This window comes from Macaca mulatta, chromosome 14 (assembly GCF_049350105.2).
Source record: "Macaca mulatta isolate MMU2019108-1 chromosome 14, T2T-MMU8v2.0, whole genome shotgun sequence".
Lineage (NCBI taxonomy): Eukaryota > Metazoa > Chordata > Mammalia > Primates > Cercopithecidae > Macaca > Macaca mulatta.
In genome coordinates, this window is record NC_133419.1 from 45,324,812 (window position 1) to 45,341,041 (window position 16,230).

Consider the following 16,230-nt stretch of genomic DNA (forward strand, 5'->3'; position numbering starts at 1 on the left):
CTGGCCAATATGGTGAAACCCCGTCTCTACTAAAAATACAAAAAAACTAGCCAGGTGTGGTGGTGGGCACCGTAGTCCCAGCTACTCGGGAGGCTGAGGCAGAAGAATCGCTTGAACCCAGGAGGCGGAGGCTGCAGTGAGTCAAGATCACACCACTGCATTCTAGGTGACAGAGCAAGACTCTGCCTCCAAAAAAAAAAAAAAAAAAAAAAAGAATGAGTTTCTCCTGATAGTCCATCACTCTACTAGCTACGTTTTGAAAATGGAACTATCTATTGTATCTTTCAAGGCTAGATGACGCTAATGGAAGTGCCAAAATCCTGAGCTTACCCCCTATTGTGAGGCTAGCAAGCCAGCCACAAAGTGGAATCCCCTAAGAAAGTTCTGGCTGTACAAGCTTTGTTCTGCGGGTTCGCTAGCTGTCTGAAACTACAATAGCATGTTGGCTAGAAATACTAAGAAATAACAAACAAAAAACTCAAGGGAAATTGAAATGGTGACTCATGAGGCCTTTCCACATTTATTCGAGAAATAGTCATTCAAAGCATCACTGGGCTTTAATCACTGGCTAAAATTCAACTTTCAATGTCAACTCTAGCCCCCACCCCAAAAGAGTCTCTGGCAGTGGTATAGACTTTGGAAGTGAACAGAAACCATACTAGGAAAACTCAGATTCTCCAGCCTTGGTGAGTCAGGATGCCCCACCAGCTCTATCTTCGGCCACCTGCAAGCTCCCAGGGCTTGGCATCTCCATCTCTTGATGTCTACCAAGATGTCTACTCTTGATGACTGATGACCGATACAACTGGTGCTCTTGGTCTGCTGCATGTGGTCAGCTTATTTCTGTACCTTACATGCTAAATGTGCATAGCTGCCTCTGAAGTGCTTTGGGAATACATTACATTCAGAAAGGCCCTTTCCAATGGATGTTAGCGTTTAGTTAATTACATGGAAGTGAAACGTGGGACCATTTTTAGTATTCTTTATTAGACTTTCAAGCATACGAGAAAGGGAAATGCCATTCACACACTTTACTTGTGTCAAAATGCTGCAAGGGATTAATTATGGTTAGTTAAGAGAAGCGTTAGTAGTATTTCCAAATCACCTTAGGCTCTGAGGTGATACAGGTTTTACAATTAGATCACTAAGCTAGGTAGTTCTACCTGGGGGAGGGACAGGCAGAGCAGGGAAAGGGATCCAACTAACCTCCTTCCACTTCATTTCCTCCTGAAAGCTGACAACTATCTTAACATGCCTGCCTCCTTCCTTCCGAGCCGAGCATTCACCAGTGTCATCCAGCAACATGTCTGCGAATGGAAAACATCAACAGCCTTAGGCACATGGGGACAGCAAAGCCAGCTTCCTGACACCCCCGTTGCTGGTTGGCACAGCAGTGGGACAAACAGGTGTCAGGGTGCAGGGGGTGGGCGGGTAGGGGAAGAGGAGAGGGCAAAATGGAGAATGCAGTCACAGAAACCAATGGTGGACCAACCAAGGAACCAGCAGGCTGACAATGCACCTTGCCGGATGGAAGTGCGAGGGAGAGACTCAACCAAAACAACAGCAACAGCAGCATCATGGATACAAAATAAAAGCATCAGCCTTAATATGCTTACAAAGAAAACCTAGATTGTGTTCACTGATGGTTGTGCCAGCCTGGAATCCATCCTGAAGACAGGAAGATCATAGACCAAGCCACTGCCCCGACTGGGACCTGCTACTATGGGGTTTGTGTACAGCATTCAGCTTGCAGGTCAGCCTCTTAAAATGGATCAAACAGAACTCAGCATGGTGGGCGAGGGGATCCAAGCTCAGGGCTTGGAGAATTTGGGGTGCTGGAGCAAAGCATGAGAGCAGTCTAACGGCTGGGTTCATGTTGGTAGCAGACTCACACCCAGACACATACACACCCCAAGTGCACACACGCCTGTTGCCTCTCCATTTGATCTGTTGGTCTGCTTATTTTGGGGTTCTCACTTAGAGATCAGGGTGCCAGCTCTAGGTCCAGTCCCGCCTCCAAACCCTGTAGGCCACTCACCCAGGCTGGTTGACTCAGTGAGGTTCAAGCTGTGCTGGGAGAGGCCCATGGACTGCCTTGGGGAGGCAGAGATGGACACTTGGGAAGGAGCCCGGCTGCAGCCACTGCCTTGAGACTCTGATTTCAGCCGATCATTCTCGGCTTTCAGCTTCTCTATTTCACTCTGCAAAGAGTAATGGGGAAGCTCACTTAGTAGGCAGAAGTAACGTGAACAAGATTTTTCTGAAGGAAGGATCTGAAAGTTCCCCGCAGAAACCAGGCTGGTCTCCCACCCAAGGCGAACAACACCCTCAGAGAGATTCAGCAGTGTTTGCTGCCCCTGCTGTAGACACGAGACATGCTGGCGGGGGAGGTCCATCCACTCAGAGAACAGGCCTTTGAAAAGACCTCTGAAATGCTTCCCAGAGTCTGCTGCTTGAGGATTAAGTAAAAAAGAGTCTTATGATCTAAGAGGTTTGTGCAACTCTGACTTTTACAGGCTTCTTTCCTGCAGGACTTCTCAGAACGTTTAATGAGTTCCTCTACGCCATGAATCAAACAGAGGCATATGGTGTGCAGAATTTTCCAAATATATTTGATCAAGGAGTTCTCCTTTCATGGAGCTTCTCACGGAATGAGTGTTTCAGGGAACCTCCTTTGGGAAAACTGACTCCATTAAGGTCCTGGCAGACTCCAGAGGTATCTTTCATTCTATGAATATTCATGAAGAACCTACAATGTGCAAGGCATTGGTGCTATGTCCAGAGAAAGGTATGCAAAAAGCCCAGAAGACCCAAATGTCTTCACTCCATGGCAGAAAGTTGGGGGGCTGTAAGAACAAATCTACAAGAAGATTCAGATGAGGGCACTAACTCTCCAGCTGCAAGACTTGGACAGGCATCAGGCCGAGCATTAAGGGAAGGGTCTAACTTGGACGTGCAGAGGAATATTCCCAGTGGAGGGAACGATATGAAAGAGGGATGCAAAGATGGCAGTCAGCGACTCCATCTGGTTGGTGAGTAGATTCTGGGAAGAGGAGCTGGGGAGGGTGGTGTGGATTAACAGTGGAAAGGACCCTGTAGAAGGCCTTGAAGGCCAGGTGAAGGAGACTGCACCACATGCCACAGGCACCAGGGGAGTCACTAAAAGCATTATGTAAAGGAAGGGCATGGGTACTCTTATTCTTCCAAAAGATTGGTCTTTGAGCAATGTGTGGGAGGGAATGAAAAGAGATAGAGGCTGGGAAAGCGAGGGCTGCCACCAGATTCTGATGTAGCCCTTAGGGCTTAGTGGAGAGCAGCCTCTGGGAGCTCCTTCATAGACAGCCTTGAGCTCAGCCCATGCTACTGGGCTCTCACCTGCATCCTGTTCATGGCCTCCCGGAGCTGGTCTAGCTGGTGGGCAGAACTGAGAGCTTCTAAGCGGATGTCCGTCAGCTTCATCTCCTTGTCTCTCAACTCATTTCGGAGCTGCATGACGGTCTCAGCTTCACTATCCGTGCATTCTGAAATCCTAGGGAAAGAGGAATGTTACTGATGAAAGCAGCTCCTTTTAGTCTCCTATTGACCACTGGTCCACGTCAATCATCAGGTTTGTTTAGCAGTAACTATGAATAACCAGCTGCCTGGTGCTTCCTGGAGGTGATAATACCAAAAACACCTGAAAACAGACTTTATTCCTTCTCTACATTCTTTTTTTTTTCTTCTTCTTTAAATTGGTTTATTTAGACCACCGATGTTTAAAATCATTGTTAATATAGTTGGATTAACATTTACCATATTATTTTCAATTTGTTGTCCTTTTTCTTTGTTCATATTTTTTTCTTTCACTCTTTTCCTGCCTTTTGCGGTTTCACTTTTTAAATTTTATTTTTATTTTTTTTTAGAGACAAGATTTCATTCTCTACATTCTTTCTTTGCTGAGCTCGGGCAATCAGAATGGCTTTGGTGTGCCTTTCAGCAAAATTCCAGTAATACAGGGAGAAGCAGGAGCTGGCAAAAGGGAGTAGTAACCTTCCAGTTTGATACCCCCTCCCCCACCATGTGTACACAGCTGAGCTTCCATGACACCACGTGCCCTTGAGTTCCAAACTGACTCAGAGAAGCAGGGTCAGCTATCTGTTTTAAAGATTAGAAATTCCTTTGTTAAACAACTGAGGGGTGATTTTTATTTGCCAAAATGGGGATGAAACCTAAAGATATGCATGGAAGGTGTTAATCTGTTCCTGATCACATTCTGAAAACTCACTCCCCTAAAAATATCTAGACAGATCAACCTTTTTTAGTTCCCTCAGCCCCCACACTGCTTAACACACTCAGGGCAAGAAGGGAAACCTCTTCAGGGAGTTAGAGAACAGACGGGATGGTGTGATATGCAAGCCAAAGTTGTATCTGAAAACTCTGCAACAGCCTGGCTAATTGTCTTCTTTTCTCTGCTGCACACCAGGTCAAGGTCACCATGGGACCCTGTTGAGTTCCTCTTTCTGAAGTGGTGGTTCTTCTAGGCTAGGCTCCTTAATTCCTTAGGTTTGCTCTCCAAACACCTGGCAAATTGGCACAAAGTAGAAGATCATAAAAGTCATGATGAATTGCAGCGTTAAGAAAGATAGTTCTCTTAAAAAAATAGCTCTGTGAGTTTCAGAGATCTTAGCATCTGGGTTACTGGGTGATCCAGAATAGAAAGCTTTGACATTTCTTGGACTGAAGACAGAAAAACAACCCCAAACACCCCCATTCTCAAGTTCATAAAGTTACAAAGCTGAAGCCGATTATGTCTAAAGGAGATGATGAGCATGTGGTCTCTCCAGAAATAAATGATCACACGAGTCTGCTCTCCAAGACCCAAGCGATGGGTTTGGGGCCAAACAAAACCTGACCTGTAAAACTGGGTGAGGGTGTGGAACTTTTATTTCCCAAAGGAAAATGATTTATAAAATTGTTAAAAGAGATGAAATTATATTTCAGGGGAAGAAAGAACTGGAAGAAAAATTTAACACTTGAATAGTCAAATGTTTTTGTTGCTCTTTTCTTTTTTTTTTTTTTGAGACGGAGTCTTGCTGTGTCCCCCAGGCTGGAGTGCAGTGGCGCGATCTCGGCTCACTGCAAGCTCCGCCTCCCAGATTCACGCCATTCTCCTGCCTCAGCCTCCTGAGTAGCTGGGACTACAGGCGCCCACTACCGCGCCGGGCTAATTTTTTGTATTTTTAGTAGAGACGGTGTTTCACCGTGGTCTCGATCTCCTGACCTTGTGATCCGCCCGCCTCGGCCTCCCAAAGTGCTAGGATTACAGGCGTGAGCCACCGCGCCCGGCCTGTTGCTCTTTTCTTGACCTGAACCTGAACTCTTTTGATTTGAGAGACACAGTAAAACCACCTTACGTTTTTAAAAGTTACCAGTCACCAAGGAAGATTTTTAGCTTCAAAATCTAATCCGAAAGAACTCCTGAAAATGATCTAATTATTTCCATCTCACACTTTTGAGAGACTGAAGCCAATAGATTTAGGATGAAAAGGGTGAGAGAGAAATGTCTTTAGAATTTGCAACATCCTTTCTTTCTCAGCTCTCTGTACTTTGAATAGACTGTGGTTTGTGAGGTTTACTGATAGAACCATGGTTTTTTTCTTTCTTTTTTTTTTTTTTCTTTGCCTTGGGAGGTTTGCAGGAGGAGCTTGCAAAAACTGGTTCTATCTTGAGAAGACTATATTTCTTGGTTTAAATGGAGTGTAAAGTCTGAACAAAATTCCACTGTTATCTCCTGTCTTAGCCAAATCATGTCCTACACAAATCTTGAAGGCTCAGATTCACTGCAGAGAACAGTCTGTTCTGGCTCACACCATGTGAGGCTGGTCTGTCCAGCAGTCCACGACAAGGCACCTTGCTCAAGTCATCTTCACCCGATCGGCACCCTTTTCCCAGAAAGCGCTCAGCAAGAGAGAAAATACCTTCTTGGCACTCACTTTGTGGAACATATCACATGGGTTACTTTGCAGAGCTTGGTTCAAACCCTTGACTATACAAATGGCAGCAAACTGAAATGAAGAAAGTCTGTGTTGGGAGGACTTTGTCCCCTGTGCTCCTCCAGAATCAACCAGCTCTCAGAAACACACAATGAGGCCTCATGAGATGTCCTATAATGTAGACATGATGTTGAAAACACATTCTTGGCCGGGCGTGGTGACTCATGCCTATAATCCCAGCACTTTGGGAGGCTGAGGCAGGTGGATCAGCTGAGGTTAGGAGTTCGACACAAGCCTGGCGAACATGGTGAAACCCTGTCTCTACTAAAAATACACAAATTAGCTGGGTGGTGTAGCTGTGGTGGCAGGGACTTGTAATCCCAGCTACTCGGGAGGCTGAGGCAGGAGAATTGCTTGAACTTGAGAGGTGGAGGTTGCAGTGAGCCAAGATCGCACCACTGCACTCCAGCCTGGGACGCAAGAGCGAAACTCTGTCTCAAAAAAAAAAAAAAAGAAAGAAAGAAAACACATTGTTTTGCAGCAGCCTTAACTAAGCTTTAGTCCCTAATCCTAATGCCCAAGACAGAGCCTTTTCCCCTAGGTCCTTCCCTGACTAGACTTAGGTTATATCACTGATAATTTCATTTCACTTAACATGTTACCTCTGCTTGGCTGCCAGCTCCTTGGGGACCAGAGTTATTCTCTGCATCATTTCTGGCATCTGATCACATTGACATAATGGGTACCTAACAAATGCTTATGGAATACCTAAACAAATGGGCTAGGCATTTGAAGTATATTATTCCATTTCCTTTGTACATTACTCACTCCATGAAGAGGTACTGTAATTATCTCCAGTTTTAAAATGGGGAGGCAGAGACATGGAGACAAACAGGTCCAAGACTGCACTATTTAAAAATGATAGAGGCAGGTTCAAACCTGGCAGGACTGCTTAGCTCTAGAGCCTGTGTTCCTGAACTATACCCACTAGGCGCTCAATACATGCTTGTCCACTTCATATACTGCTTACCGAAGCAATCTCATGTGTGTTTTTTCCTACTCAGTCCCTTAACTGTGATTCAAGCCTTTTTCCACTGTCTTGTCCACAGTCAGGGCTGGTGGCATACCTAATTTTAAAATGCCTCGAGTGTGGGAAAACGTTGCCTTACCACAACTACCATTCCTTTCGCCCACAGATTGGGGAATTTCCTAAGCCCAACTCCTCTGCCTTTGCTTTTGTCTTTGAACTCCCTCTCACATCTAGATTTGCACATTCTTACAAACCCTTCAAGGTTGGAAATAAGCATTTGCTCTCAGCCTACCCTTTGGAAAACGAGACCAAAAACAAACATCTCCAGTGTGCACGGATGCTGTGGAATGTAAGAAAAGGGCTGGGGAGCCAGGAGTCAACCCCGCCCGATTCCTCTGGGGAAAATGGCTTGGAGGATAGTTCTGTCATGGTCCTGCACAGCTGAGTGCATCGCCGCCTCTCTCTGCTCATCTTACTTGGCCGCCCAGCAGCATCTGGCCCTGTTCCTACTCCCTCCAGCAACCATTTCTCCTCTCTGCTCCCGGGTTTCCTCCCACCTTGCTGGCCGGCGTCTTTAACTCCCTCTTTCTGAACTTAAAATATCAGAGTGCACTAGAGCTCAGTCCTCTTGACCTCTTGTCCTCGTGCCCTCTGATCATCTTTGTCTTCATTCAACCCCTTGGAGAACTCTTCCAGTTATCCAGCTTTCAACACCACCAATGAGTCTGTGTCACCCAAATCTATACCTCTAGGAAGTCCAGGCTGGTTGACCTGGATATGGATGTCTGCTGGGCATCTCGAATTTAATGTAACCAAAGTAGTGCTCCGACTCCTCACTCTGCCCTCATCTGTGTCTCCCACTCATCCCAGGTACTCAAGCTGTAAATCTAGGAATATCCCAGGATGGCTCTCCTCTTTCCCTTGCACTCACATCTGATCTATCACCATACGCTGTTAACTTTTCTTCAAGAATATATCCTAAATCCATCCAGGACTCACCACTGTCATCAGTCGCTCCTTCATTCCACCAAATATTTGAGTGCCTGCAAAACCAACAGAGTACCTACCTCCACGGAGCTTCTACTGTAGATCTGGTGTTGGGGTTGGGGACAGAGAACAAATAATCAAGGAAAACCTCTATGTCAGGTGTCCGGGGGCAACATGTGCAATGGGGAAAAATGAAGCAAGGGCAAAGGGACCATGGGGAGCACTGGGTCGTGGCGGAATGTTGGTTTATGCAAGTGAATGGGCAAGGCCTTATTCCTTAAGTCACACTGAGCAGAGACCTAAGGAAATAAATATCTGCGGGAAGAGTGTACCAGGCAGAGGACACAGGAAGGGCACAGGACTTGAGGTGGAGAGTGTGATTGGAATGTTCAAAGAACAGTGGGCCAGTGTGGCTAGGAGGCCCTAGTGATCTCCCTTCCCCATATTCCTTACATACGGAACAGAGACTGATCTTTGTAAATTCAGATTATCTCATATTCCTGTTTCAAACTCCACCACACCCACCTATTATACATGAAATCGGATGCGAATTCACTTCAAAGCCTTGCATGTTCTAGGCCCTCACTATGTCTGTGGCCTCTTCTCATATGTGGGAAGTCACACTGTCCATCCCTCTCTCTCTTCAGACACATCAAACCTGTTTCTACATTAGGCTCCTTGTGTTATTTATTTCCTGGGTCAGGAAGACTGCCCTGCTCACTGGGAGGCTGCGGGGGCAGAGGCTGCTGTGTGTTCACGAAAGCCCATTTCCTCCTTCACTTCCTCCCCTGCAGGTGGCATGGCTTTGAGTCCTGGTCAGTGGACTGTGGGAAGAGGTGACGTAAGCCTCTTCCAGGCCTGGTCCTTAAAAACCCTCCTGCAGGCTCCTCTGTACTCCCCACACCCCCACGCCCACTGGCTGGACACAGAACACTGAGCAGAGGACTGGGCCCTGTGGATGGCGGGGGCCTTATTGTCTACATCACTAGAGGACAGGCCACCTGCCGACTAGGACTATCTGCATTGGGTTTGGAGTGAGCAAGAAATACACAGTCATATGTAAAGCTGCTGAGCGTCGGGCTGAGTTTGTTACAGCAGCTAATGTTACCCGCTGAAACTAACCCAGTGGCTCCCCCGGCATGCAGATTCAGCTGAAATGTCACCTACTCAGAGGGCTCTTTCCTGACCACCCCATCTAAAGTTGCTGCCAAGGCACTCTGTATCTCAGCACTGTTTTAATTCACAGCATTAGCCCTTAGAACTCTCTAATTTTCCTAGTTTATTCAGGATTTATTTGTTTAACATTCATCTCCTCTCTTGGTATACAGGGTCCATGAGTAGGAACTTTGTCTTGTACTCTGTCGTAACCACAACTGAGAATGGGGCCTTCAGAGTGAAAGTTCAGGAGTGGAATGAACTATACTATGTCATGTCTCCACTAGTATTTACTCTTCTCAGGGGTGGAGAATCTGTTCAACTTTTTTTTTTTTCTTTTAAATAGAGACATAGTCTCACTCTGTCACCCAGGCTGGAGTGCAGGGTGATCAGAGTTCACTGCAGCCTCAAATTCCTGGGCTCAAGTGACCCTCCTACCTCAGCCTCCCAAGTAGCTGGGACTACAAGCATGCAACACCATGCCTGACTGATTAAAAAAACTTTTTCTGTAGAGACAGAGTCTCACTATGTTGACCAGGCTGGTTGCCAACTCTTGGCCTCAAGCAATCCTCCCTTCTTGGCCTCCCAAAGCGCTGGGATTACAGGTGAGAGTAACTGCACTTGGCTTGGTTAATATCTTTTTGGTCTCTTCAGAACATCTGGAATAGTGCTCTGCTCAGGTTGCTATATAAAAAGTTTAAACCAATAAATAAAGAAGACATGATGAATTCCTTTTTCTCCTGGTCAGGAGACAACTGAGTTGGGATGCTTTGGGATGATGGCATGTGTGACAGTCACAGGCAACTTGTTCTTTACTCCTTCCTTAGGCACTCTGCAGATGGAGGAGGACACACCCTCTCAGTCATTTGTCTAATTCTTCACTCAAAATAACACAGACCACTGGGCTGGGCACTACAGGGATAAACCGAAGTCCAGTCCCTCAGTGTCCTTTTTCCTTCCTCCATTCAGTTTTACCCTCACCCATAACAGTAGGAAGTACACATCCCTGTGGCTACCTCTTACTAGGGTGCTCCCCAAAAAAACAGGAATTGATCATCTAACTCAGTAAAGTGGAGACCCTGACAGGGCCATGTTTCAATAATGGGTGAGGTTGCTTAAAAGTCATAACCCCGGTTGGGTGTGGTGGCTCATGCCTGTAATCCCAGCACTTTGGGAGGCCGAGGCAGGTGGATCACCTGAGGTCAGGAGTTCGAGACCAGATTGACCAATAGGTGAAATCTCGTCTCCACTAAAACTACAAAAATTAGCCAGGCGTGGTGGCATGCACCTGTAGTCCCAGCTACTCGGAAGGCTGAGACAGGAGAATTGCTTGAACCCAGGCAGCAGAAGTTGCAGTGAGCCGAGATCACGCCACTGCACTCCAGCCTGGGCAACAGAGCAAGACTCCATCTGAAAAACAAAAACAAAACAAAAAAAAGGTCATAACCCTACTATCCTCTGTTTCCTCTCTTCCACTTCCATGCAGTTGGTGTGCTACAAAGACCTGGCCTCTGAATAGGCTGATTTTGCCTGTATTCCCTCTACCCTTCTGGTAAGCCGCTAAGGCAGGGCCTTAGGACACTTATGCTATCTTCAGTGGGCTGGCTGGTTAAGTGGACTTAGGGTCAGCTCCACAGACCTGGCCCCCTGAGAATGAAGAAAGAAGGAACAGGATGGAAAAGGTCCTTCATGCATAGTATTTAACTTGACCCTCCCAAGAATCCAGTGAAGTAGATATAATGAACCCTATTTTTACTAGTGAGGAAACTGAAATTTATACAACCAAACTTCTTTCTCTAACCCTATCTCAGTGGCTGTCCTGACCCTGGCCATGACTTCCCTCTTCTCCCAGGCACTGTCTCATCTCGCTGATAACTTTCCTTGCAGACTACCTGTGCTCTAGTTCTTTAATTCTAGACCTGGTATACCATGGTCTCAAAAGAAATTCAGCCCTACTGGGCAGGGCCAGCCTTTCTTACTGCTGCAGGAAGCAAGCTCCTTATATCAATTTATCTTGTTCAATTCTTAGGGCTGGGATACAAACACAGAAACCAGTATCCCAAATTGACCTTCCATAAAGGTATGGAAACAAAGAGAACTTAAGTAACTTGCTTAAGGCCAACCAGCTAGTTACAGACATTGACATCACCAGAACGAAAACCTAAGTTTCCTTTCTCTTTCAACTTTCCCAGGCCTAAAGCATTGAAAGAACATGCACAGTCCTATTAAAGCAAAGCATAAAGGATCCCAAGGAGCAGATGTGTCATAACAGGACTCCTAGCCATTCCTATTGGAGAGGGTTCTCAGGGGCCAAAGATGTTATCTGACTAGACAGACAGACTTACAGAGAGTTGGAGTGAGAATTCCTCAGCAGTGGGGTGGAACCTGTGGACCCGTTGTGTGGTAACTTTGGTGAGGAAGGCAAAGAAGAATCCGTCATCTCCTCAATGTCTGAATGAGAGGACGCAGATTTGGGGGACTTCTTCTTCCCGAAAGCTTGCTTGAAGGAGCTGCGTAACTGAATATATAAGACTGTCAGTCTCGCAACGGGGGCAACCAATGCTTAGGCCTTGGCAAAACAGAGACATGCACACAAAAAAGCGATTAATTCTCCCATGTTTTTCCCCCACCAATGGAAGAAGTTCCCAAGAGCTCTTTTGAATCAGTGCATTAAGGGAAGAAGAGTTATCTGGTGTTGCCAGCTTGAGGGACTGCACCTGTGGGTAACATTCCATGCCTACTCTTGGTTCAAGACTAGATGCCAACAGCAAGACAGAGCCTGGCTCAGCAGATGGATGTTGGGAAGATGAGGTTACACAGCAACAAAGCAGGATGCTCGGACACGGTGAGGGATGTGGATGAGGTTAGTCGTATCAATGGATGGGTTAGCTTGGTATCTGATATTAAAGTCGGTCTTGCTTACCTCATTGACCTGCCAGAGAAAACGCAAGCAAAAATGGGGAAGGGGGAGGAAAAAAGACAATTTTTTAACAGAGAAAGCCAGTGACAGGGAAAGCTTCGGACTTTCAGACACAACAAGGCTAATAATAAACACCACACACAGGGGAGGTTTCCAGTAGGAGCACAAATCTTTAAAAGCATTGGGGTCATGTTCCTTCCTTCTGAAAGGGAATAGCAGGTTGGGGAGTCCTCTACAATTCCAGTTCTTCCAGCTTTGCCCTGTCTGGCTGAAATGGCTGCCTCCCACCTTCCTGTGCTTCTCATTCTCTTCTTTTCTCTTGTCAGTCACCTCTCTGTGCCTTAACTTTTTGGAGAGGATGTCTTCTTTTTTGAGCAATTCTAGCTTCACTGTTACACTGGCCCTGGATGGCTGCATAGCTCCTTAACCTATCCACTTAAGAGTTTCTGCTATTTGTGTATATAAGAAGATAATCGAATAAGCAGCAAATTAGCCGTCTCACTTGTTACTCAGAAAATGGTTATTTTAAAGAAATATATTAACCATATAGGGGGAAAAGGCACTAGTATATTACAGTTTCCCCAAATCACGAGATGGATCTGAAAATTCTTTTCCCCCTCCTCTGTTGCAGGAAATGGAGACCTAAACATTTTAATGAGAACATAAAGAATTAAAATGCAATGTCCTTTCTGAACGCCATAATCAGATTTTTCTAGGCCAAAAACTAATGTTTCATCTTGAAAAAAGCCCTTTTAAAAGTAATTTCCTTTTCCTAAAGTCTTTTTTCCTGGTGAAGATACATTCCAGGGGTTTTCTTAGCCATTGAAAAATTCAGGAAACAGGCCATTCTAAAAATTGATGAGATTTTTCTCCCATCAACAGGTTTCACCTATAATAAACCGCATGTCCAGCTTGTAGGCAAATCTAGATCCATTTCTCTCCCATTTCCTACTTCTGATCATATTTCCAGAGAGCAGTCACAGAAACAGAAGGATTAGGGACACAAGCCACCAACTGAAATCCTTGCCTCTACCTCTGGTGAAAAGCCAGGTGGAAGAGGAGATTCCGAAGATCAGACAGAGTTAAGCTTTGGGATTAGCTGAGGATGCCAATTATCCATCTTCCCTGATTTGACTGATAACCAGGAGTTGTCTTAAAGCAACATAAGCAAGCTTTATTTCTTGAAGAAAATGGAATAACCACTATTTGTCACAGAAAATATCTCTCTTGTCACTTTGAAAATCAAAGCAGACCATGTTTATCAATTGCATATTAGAGACAGCAATATGAATAAATCCTATCTGTGTTTAGTCATAACAAATAAGTTGACTAAAAGCCATTAGTAACTTAAACAAGAAAATTTAATCAGAATAATGAGAGGGTCACACTAAACTGGCTTTTTGGCTTGCTTCCAATGCAAGTCATTGACAACCAAAATTACTAAATCCCTGACATCTGTATCACTAGACCTCGCCACCCATCCAAGATAACACAAAATGAATGAGAAGTGTACGGAATGAATGAGGACACTGAAGTTACTAGTGAAACAGGATGCTGTCAGCACAAATGGGGACCAGGGGCCACTGGTCAACTCCAGATCAACTTGGAATATTCTTGCACTGAAGACAAGGGATAGCAAATCTCAGTCAGAGTTCTGTAGCCTTAAAGAAGAACTAAAAAACTGGATGGAGAGTGGGGGTGGAATTTTTCCAGGAGAGTGGAAAGAACCACTCAAGGCACCACTGTAGAGAAATTCAAATAACTCATTGGGATTATGAATACATGGAGAAACACTATAATAGAGACTGATTCTGTAACTTGCTATTTGAGGTACAACCCCTGATTTAGAACTACTTGCTAACTTCTAACACTGACATTAGTAAACTTTTCTTTATAGGACATGGTCAAAAAGCTTTCAAAGAGAGGGTTGATTTGAGACTATCCCTTGGCATTTTTGTAAATAAATAGATAAAGACTTACGGCTAAAGATGGGATAACTAGCAATATGCTCAAAAAAATACTTTGGACCTATGAAGAAACCATTTAAGAATAACTTTGCTGTAGTACCTGAAACTTTGTGGCCAACATATAATGAGGAGGAAATGACACATACATGAAATGAAAGATGAGTACTTTATGAAAAGTCTCATGAAAGAGAAAAAAAAATACAAGGTGGTAGGGATGTTGTAGACGCTAGTGTTTTGCTGAGTATAATACTGATTTTAGTAAAAACCCATCCACAAAACATTTCCTGGGATCTACTCCCAAAGGGCTACCTTCCACAGATAGTAGCTGGGCTGGACTTTATCTGGGGGGGGATGCAGCAGCCAGTTCTGCAACTGACTCTGTCCGTCAGTCCCCAGGAGAGTGGGTGTGCACTCACCCAGTTCTTCCTCTTCTTCTTCTTTGAGTCACTCTCTATGTTGCTGCCCACGCTGGAGTGGCTGGTGGCGCTGTTGATGCTAGAGACGCTGTCTGAGGAGTGCTGCCTGCGGATGCGGAGGTCTGCAGACTGGGCAGTGCCATTTCCTGGAGACCAAGGCAGGGTGTATCAGCAGCTGCCAATCTGAGCCCTATTCTTTATCTCAGGATTTTGCCCTTTAAGCAAAACCCACCCACCTGAGGACTACTAGGTGTTTTCCACATAGACATCAACTCTGTTCCCTACAGTTGTTTCTAAGATCCTTGAATAGGTGACTGCATTGCCCTCTTTGGTTAAATGAGGTCTATCTCTCCCCACTTTACAAAACAGAAGTCAAGGGAGGTGTAGGGAGAATTTCCCCAACACCAGCTCTTAAGCTTTAGATAGGTGTGGAAATGTGCTTGCGAATTGAGCAGTCGGCACCTTCATTGCTAGCCCCCTCCCTCTCCTGCTCTCTGGGATCCTGTCACAGCGGCCTTCTTGCAGCCCTTTGGAAGTGCTATGCCTGCCTCATCTAGGGCCCTTCCACGTGGGTATTCTTTTTCCTTGACTCTGTCTGGATATTCCTCCATCTGGATATTCTTTTTCCTTGACTCTGTCCAGCCAACTGATTTCTAAATCCTTCCCATTTCAAAGCTATTATCACTTTTTCAGGAGGCCCAATACACGAAATAACACAGACATTGAAAATGTATGATATCTGACATAAAGTCTGCAGATAGTTTCTCTCATGGGGACAGAACTACACCTAAAGGCTGGTCTTTGAGAACACTGGTTGTAGGGGCAAACCGACTCATCAGGTTCTAGCTCCACTTCAGTTTCTCCCTAATCCCTGACCTCAAAAAATGACTCTAGGCCAGGTACAGTGGCTCAATGCCTGTAATCCCAGCACTTTAGGAAGCCAAGGCAGGCAGATCACTTGACGTCAGAAGTTCGAGACCAGCCTGGCCAACATGGTGAAACCCTATCTCTACTAAAAATACAAAAACTAGCCAGGCGTGGTGGCACATGCCTGTAGTCCCAGCTACTCAGGAGGCTGAGGCAGGAGAATCACTTGAACGCGGGAGGCAGAGGTTACAGTGAGCAGAGATTATGCCATTGCACTCCAGCCTGGGCAACAGAGTGAGACTCCGTTTCAAGAAAAGAAAAAGAAAGTGACTCTCATCTATGAACACTAGTGTCCTCATCAGAACAATGAGGGAAGAACAGAATCACACTCACAAGATTGTTGTAGAAAGAAAACCAGATAATGAAATCACTGAAACACTTAGCACTGCACTTAGAACATAGTAAGTGTTCCATAAATCCTAGCTCTCCATATTACTTCTATGATTACTATTACTGTTATTATTATTATGAGAGCTAACTCACCTGCACTCCTATATTACCCCAAGATACACAAGGACAAAATAATTCACTTAGAAATGTTTTCCTGGGCTGGGCATGGTGGCTCATGCTTGTAATCCCAGCACTTTGGGAGGCCGAGGTGGGCTGATCCCTTGAGGCCAGGAGTTCAAGACCAGCCCAGCCAACATGGCAAGACCTGTCTCTACTAAGAATACATAAATTAGCCAGGCATGGTGGCACATGTCTGTAATCCCAGTAACTTGGTAGGCTGAGGCAAGAGAATTGCTTGAACCTGGGAAGCAGAGGTTGCAGTGAGCCAAGATTGCACCACTGCGCTTCAGCCTGGGTGACAGAGCAAGACTCTGTCTCAGAAAAAAAAAAGAAATCTTTTCTTGGG

The 16,230-nt window shown here is 45.4% G+C and overlaps 1 protein-coding gene across 8 annotated transcripts in view; it reads right to left on the minus strand.

Annotated features, from left to right (window-relative positions):
- Positions 1-16,230, minus strand: part of NAV2 (neuron navigator 2) — a 409,147-nt gene that overhangs the window by 27,385 nt on the left and 365,532 nt on the right. For all 8 annotated transcript variants that reach the window (XM_077964833.1, XM_077964832.1, XM_002799608.4 and 5 more), the window contains 5 exons: positions 14,448-14,593; positions 11,490-11,662; positions 3,376-3,529; positions 2,039-2,201; positions 1,207-1,307 (listed from right to left, as the gene is read on the minus strand). In XM_077964833.1, the coding sequence (XP_077820959.1) occupies positions 1,207-1,307; positions 2,039-2,201; positions 3,376-3,529; positions 11,490-11,662; positions 14,448-14,593 (737 nt within the window). The remainder of the gene's footprint in view (positions 1-1,206; positions 1,308-2,038; positions 2,202-3,375; positions 3,530-11,489; positions 11,663-14,447; positions 14,594-16,230) is intronic.